A 7119-nucleotide genomic window follows, 5' to 3' on the forward strand; every position below is an offset into this window, starting at 1 on the left:
AGTTAGGGGACTAATATGAAAAGGCCTATATATGACGGTATCTTGGCAAAAGCTAGGGGGGCCACGGCCACCCTCTGTCACCCTAGCTCCACATTATTAGTGGTGCCTAACTGTACCCTAATAAAGTTTAATTAGTCTTATATATTTTTAAAATTTAATTAGCATGTGCTTAGCCAGCACTAATTACGGTACTATTAGTCCCGTGTATTTTTAAAACTATATTTTACAAAATTGATCAAAGAGGTCAATTTTGCTAATATAATCCACAAAAGGTTGATTTTGCTAATAAAGTTTCAAAAATGATCATTTTAAAAAAAAATCTAAAAAATTAGTGGAGAGACTATTATTAAATCATAACCATAGATTATCTAGTGGATGGTTATGATTTTTTTTGGTGAAAACTAGCAACGAGTGCAATATATGGTTGTACGTTGAATGTTAGATTTATAATATATCACAACCACACACTAGATAATTAAAGATTGGAATGCGAAGCAATGATCTCTCAACTAATTTTTTATAATGGCAAGGATCGAAATTGAATTGTATTTGGACTGGGGACAATTAGACTGCGTGATCCAGATTTTTTTAAAGAAAGGTGTTCTAGAGTTAAGGAATAAAAGTAAGTGGCTCGATTCTCAAGGATCCTGGTTTCTTTTTTATGCCAAGCTCATCCCTAAACCAGTTAGTTCCGAAGGAAGTGAACCAAAATAAAATTAGGTAAAGGTCAAAAATTGACTTAACAAAGTCAATTTAAGTTCCGGTTCGTTTTTTTTTCAACAAGCTAGGGCCAATACTTTGATGAGTAAGAAAATTGTAAGAAAAGTTGTATACGTCTATAATAAGGGTTTTTTTCGAAATATAATCCTGAGATTATGGGCATTTGTAAAATCGCCCCTCACATTATTATAGTTCTAAATTTGGCCCCATCAAATTGCTTCGTTGAGTCAAATATACCGTTCACCTAAAATTCTGTTAAAATTCTAGCAGTTCTTAGGGTTAAATTACCTTTATACCCCTTGTTTAGTTGTTTTCTTAGTAAAATCAGCCAAAGGAAAGCAAAATCATTGTAACTCTAGGATTGGATCCATTTTCTAGACCAATATTAAACCCGTTATCGGAAAGAAACTGTTGGTTTCGGGAGTGTAGAACCAAACATGGAATTGAAAATTACAAACAACACAAAAATCCTCTTATCGGTCGACCGACACAAGCTCATTGGTCAACCGATGGGAAGTTAAGAACACTACATGAGTTTTGGGACGGTATATTTGATAGATGAACACAGCCGAAGCATCCTTTCATACGTATTTTTTCTCTTTTTTTTTAATGAAGCGTGACCATGCATGCTTCAATAAAGAGCAAACTTGCTGAAAACGTGCAGTTGGCCGACTAACAAACAGACGAAGATTTACCTCCCCTTGGCTTGATCAGAGACAGCACAAGATGGGGCTATGTGTTTCCATATCATGTCATGCATTGCTCACAAAAGCATTAAATGAACAAATTTCTTCTTCATTACTCATTACATAATTTAACGGCAACCCATACGCAAAAAAATTAATGCAGGAAATTAACTACATGGCTACATTAGTCATGCCCCATGACCTCTGAGCGAGCCTGACGCACTCGTGAAACCGGAAACAGTCGGCAAGATGGTCGATGGCCATACCGGCTGCTTGCATAAAAGAGTAGACGATGACCGGTCCGACTAGTCGGAATCCTCTCCTGACGAGATCTTTGCTGATGGCTTCGGACTTGGGGGTCCTCAGAGGGATGCTTCTTGGGTGCTTGTGCTTGTTGATCATCGGCCTGTGGTTTACGTGGGCCCATATGTACCCGCTAAAGGATCCAAATTCCTTTGCAACCTAATGTCACAGATATAATAAGTAGAATGCAGGTATAACAAGTAGTTTCAAATTTCGGATTGATTGAAAATACACTTCTTTGTCCATGACTGTACAGTGGTTTATACTTCATAAACCATTTTATTTAGAGGACAATTTGATCTTCTTTTTCTTTTTCCAGATAATTTATCGTCATATGATTTCAGTTTATCATCTGATATCTCGATCTAACAGAAGAAATAATATATGGTTTCGAATCCGACAGGTATATATAAGTGCTACAGATCGTTGGAAGTACAAATTAATGGATGTTCTCTCCTAGCACAGAGGATGCATCTACTATAATTAACCATGAAGTTTTCTTCTACCTAATTCTATAGGGTACTGTTAGTAGAATTACTCCATAATGGAATCTAGTAGAATTTATATCATATACACTTTTGAAGCATACATACACGCCTTTCAACAACCGCATAAAGCTGTTTTTGAGAATAATTAACAACTACACTAACATCATTAAAGCAAGATACTTGTGTTAGTCACGGGCCTTTTTGTTTTAAATTGGATCACCTATGATTTCCCGAGAAGGGATTAGGTATGTTTGGACTTTCTATTAGTATCATTGGAGAGGTCATCGCAAAGTATTCTATATCGTAACTCAACTATGTTAGCGTATGGTTTATGAAGTTACAAGAATTTAGGATCTTTTTTTTAATAATTAAGCGACCGGAAATCGAACCGAAGACCGTGAGCGCCATATTGAAACCTCCCAACCATCCGGATCGCCCGCGGTGCTTGAATTTAGGATCTGCTTTTGACAACTTTAGTGTTGTTTCCTATTAACTTTTGTTTGATTTTATAGCTTTTTTTTTGTTGTAATTTTTTAGTTTAAAGTCCGTCTATAAAAAATTGATTTCTGTGTTGTAGTTCACTTCGTTTATCTGTTTCATATATAGTTTACTCTTCTATATATATTGCTAGTTGTTTTAAGTATTTTTGTTTATTTTATGCATTTTTTATGATTTGTTGTTCATTCTGCTGACATATTTATATTTCAAAAAAAAAAAAGGGTTTGATATATACATTCATGTTGATCTTTCAAAAAATCTCCATATTATTATACGGGTGAGCTTGGCTGCTTGACCCAGTATAGCCCCCCATCCGTGTGACTTGACCCCGTGTAATCACTAACTAAATAGGAAAACAACGCTGCTATTTTGCTTGCCAATGGCCCGCCGCGAGCAACTCTGCGTGGAGGGAGGCGACAGGCCAGTGTGCCAGCAGCTTTGTGGGCCGACTGGCCTGCCCCCTCCTCACAGCCCCCCTGCGAAGCCAAATAGCATTTCACATAGGAAAATGATGTTGGCTCGCGGCCGCCCAGCTCGAGCGCAGCACGCAAGAGAGAAACAGGGGGTTGGAGAGTCCCACCTGTGGGACCACAGGTGGGTCCCACCCCTGTTTCTCTCTTGCGTGCTGCGCGCGAGCTGGGCGGCCGCCGAGCCAAATAGCAGCGTTGAACTAAATACATACACACGTCACATCAAAAATTTTGCGTGTAACGTATCCAGCAAAAGAAAAAGTCCGAAACACTTGCCTTTTGTATGCACTTGGCGTTGTCAACTACGCACCTCACTCTGCTCTCAGCTAAAATGAGCTCCTTGTTGGAACTTATCTCCATTATGTCCTTTTCATCCATCTTGGCTACAACGTGATGATCAAAATTTGCAAAAACTTCCCTACGTTCACGAAAACATCAAACTCTCTTTATTGATTGTGCCAATGTTTCGAAGAAGTCTAAATTACAAAGTCTAATTAATATTGTAAATAAATACCTGTATTGCTCTCTTCTTTTTAGAATCTCGGTCCAATTGTGATCGATGAGCATTCCGGATAAAGCGAGCAGCTCAAAGAGACGACTGTACGTGGATCAACCAATTACTAATGCTTTGCGTGATGATAATGCATAGTTTTGTGATCGAGCTCACCTGTCGTTGAAAACTGGGACTCCCCAACACTTATCATGGAAAGAAACATAAACTTCATCTGCATCAACAAAAGCATGCATAATTAACTACCTAACTCCAAATGTTTTTCTCTATGCATGACTCCAATAAAACATATAGACATGGTTCGATCTCTACGAATGCTAATATTATAATGACTTACAAAAGAGGCCTTCCCTATTAACCACTTATGAGATTAATGATACCGACGGTCTAGATATAGGTATATCGAGACAATACAAATTAAGGTCCCCTGTTTAATCATAAGCTTCGCCCATTTAATTCAATATCATGATTCCTCGATAAACTTTAATAATAAATACAGTTTATGAATTATAAAATAAAAAATTCCCCAATGACCTAAAATATGGGACCAACAGGAGGGACATGTGATGTGTCACTCTCCTATTGCATAATGAATTGATCATCATTAATGATTGCCAACTCATTATACAATAGGAGGGGGAAATTACCTCATATGTCCCCCATGTTGGTCTCATATTTTGGGTCCCTGTAGCAAAGATTTATAAAATAGAATAAATCACAACTATCTGGATATTTATTGAACGATTATGATTTTAAGAAATGATATGCCTATTATCAAAATAGCAATGTACGACGGTAAGCTTGCTAATAAAAGCTTTCTGCGTCTTTTGTATATATCATTCCAAATCTACCGTATTCACTAATCTATCCTTCAAATTTAAATATTTTCTAGGCAATTTTAATTTCCCTTCAGTTTTCAAATATCACTAATATAAACCCGATTAAGTTAATTAAACCTGGACCCTTCCCATCCTTATCATAAGTGGTGCCTCCTCTCTCTGCAAATTAATTATAAAATTTAAAGAAATCAATGAACTTATCAGAGATACATTAGTAATATTTTAAAATTGAGGGGAAAAAATCCATGTGGGAGAATTGAGAGGATAATTTGCTAAATACCCACAATTGGAGGATAAATTGGTAACTACGACATGTGTGGGGGTACATAAATGCAAGAAGACCAATCTTTTTATTTTTATTTTTTTGAACTTACCACTAGTTTTGGTAATCCAATTGCACCTCTTCAAACTCCCATCCTCTCCTACACACCTGACCTCCTCAACAACAACAACATCATCATCATAATCTAAATATCCTCCGTCATCTCCCGACTCGAACTCTCTCCCATAATTTCCAAACTCCCTCCTCTCAAAACACCGAAACATGCCCCGAAATGACACCGCATTTATCCTCCGATCCAAGCTAGAAACAGAGCTATTGAGGGAAGAATCATTTGAATTCTGAGAGAGTGACAAAGAAGAGAGGGTGAGACTTGAAGAGCTCTTGTGTATACTAAGGGGATAAACTCTCTGTAAATGCCTTGAAAGAGAGCACTTCCCTTGTGCAGCATTTCGCCTCTTTTCGACGTCTCGAAAGCTCGGGCTCCGCTCGATTGAGTGTCGGCCAAAACTTGGGGCCGGCATTGTGTCGGAGAGGAGGAGGAGTTGAAGTGAGAGAGATGGGTGAAGTGGTGGTGGTGGTTTAATAAACGGTTGGAGGTTGAGGTGCTAATTGCTAAAGTGTGGACTTAAGGTTGGTTCCTCCGTTTGGTAAGATATATGGTTTTCATGGTAGATTAGTGAAAGCAACTTTGCTTCTTTTGGTAAAATGGATTGAGGATCTAACTGATTTTGGAAGTGGAAGGCGTATTAGCTTGTTGAGCTTACTAGGCAAAATTAATATTTTGAGGCAATGATTGTATTCGGGGGTATTTGCAGGTTTTAATATAGGAGATTTATAGCTTAAAGGCTTGTTACTCCGTCAAAACTTCAAAACTCCGAAGTTACGGTGATAATTACATTTTTATGGCTAAATGGCATTTAATATCACAAAGTTTCCTCGTTTTAACACTTATATACTACGTGTTGTTGTTTTTAGGCAAATAAATACTATAAGTTACTTAAAATTGGCACGTTGGCACCCTAGATCATGCATACATGAAAATTATTTTCGTCTGAATGTTCCCCTATGATACAAGCATGTTAAATTTATAACTTTCTAACCATTAATATTTATTAAATCATTAAACATATTCCAACCCAACTTTAAAGTAGAAGTAAGATAAGTTTAAAAAAGAAATTTGGTAGATTTAATAGCCAATTTAATAGGTATTAATAGTTAAAAGTTTCTAAAATTAGTACATAGGTATAATAGAGAAACATTTGGATGAAAATTCTCACGTTTGAATGCTCAAGGATACTAACATGCTAATTTTAAACAACTTATGATATTTATTTATCACAAAAAAATAACTCATGGCATATAAGTGCCAAAACAAGGAAACTTTGTGGTATCTAAGTGCCATTTAGCCTATTAATTTTTATACTCTCACATGCTCTTGCAGGTTGAAGACTCTTTTATGGACATAAAGCTGGACTCATGCATATCGAATCTGGAATGCTCTGATATTATCTTAAAAGTCATGCTACTTCATCAAAACTCTGAAGTTGCGATGAGAATTGAGATTTATGTTTTTAGATTTCCAAGTCAGTAATCTCGTGTTGAAGTTTCACATAATTACTGCAAAATTTGTTAGCATTGGTTCAAGAAAAATCTCAAGTAATCAAGGGTTGGTCCAGAAGCACACCTAGATCAGCGCTAGGAGCGAGTCTTCACATTCGACATCATGGGTGTTATTATCTTCAGCAACAATTACTTCGTACAAACTCTGTCATGAACTGATCTCTGTACTTACATACGGACTAGGTTTGCATCGTCGACACTAAATCAAAAACACCGAAATTCTTAAGAGAAATGTAATGGAAGCAACGAGAAGAGAAAGACAAAAGCAGAACTAGCTAGCTAGTGTGTTTAATTAGTTGGGGGTTTATTATCATGGCAATGAGTGTTAATGGGTCCAATTTGCACGCTTAAGTCCTACTCTAGGGACTTTAGCGTGACCTCCTGCCTTAACGGATAGCAGTATCGCAGCTATAATTTACTGTTCTGCGCTAATTTTTTTCAAATTGTAGCGGGGAAAAGTCCACTGATCGACTTCGGAAACATGAAGCAAACTGAAGGTGTTGCATTTTTTATGTGGTGGTGGTTGGGTTATTGACGTGTGATTTGCATTAAAATAATAAAAGATTTAAAAATTTTCTGCAAACAACAAATATAACAAGCAATACATGCATCTCGCTATATCGTACACCATATATATATTTATGCACATGGCTTTATATTTAAAATACATACTCATAACTCAAGATAAACTAACTAGCTAG

The 7119-nt window shown here is 36.8% G+C and overlaps 1 protein-coding gene across 1 annotated transcript; it reads right to left on the reverse strand.

Annotated features, from left to right (window-relative positions):
* Window positions 1495-5369, reverse strand: LOC109843077 (DNA-3-methyladenine glycosylase-like). The gene is made up of 5 exons (XM_020412009.1): window positions 4890-5369; window positions 3833-3890; window positions 3680-3763; window positions 3442-3583; window positions 1495-1868 (listed from the first exon to the last, which is right to left on the reverse strand). The coding sequence occupies exons 1-5, from the start codon at window positions 5317-5319 to the stop codon at window positions 1578-1580; spliced, it is 1005 nt and encodes a 334-aa protein (XP_020267598.1). The 5' UTR covers window positions 5320-5369; the 3' UTR covers window positions 1495-1577.

The sequence above is a fragment of the Asparagus officinalis genome, chromosome 5, assembly GCF_001876935.1.
Source record: "Asparagus officinalis chromosome 5, Aspof.V1, whole genome shotgun sequence".
NCBI lineage: Eukaryota > Viridiplantae > Streptophyta > Magnoliopsida > Asparagales > Asparagaceae > Asparagus > Asparagus officinalis.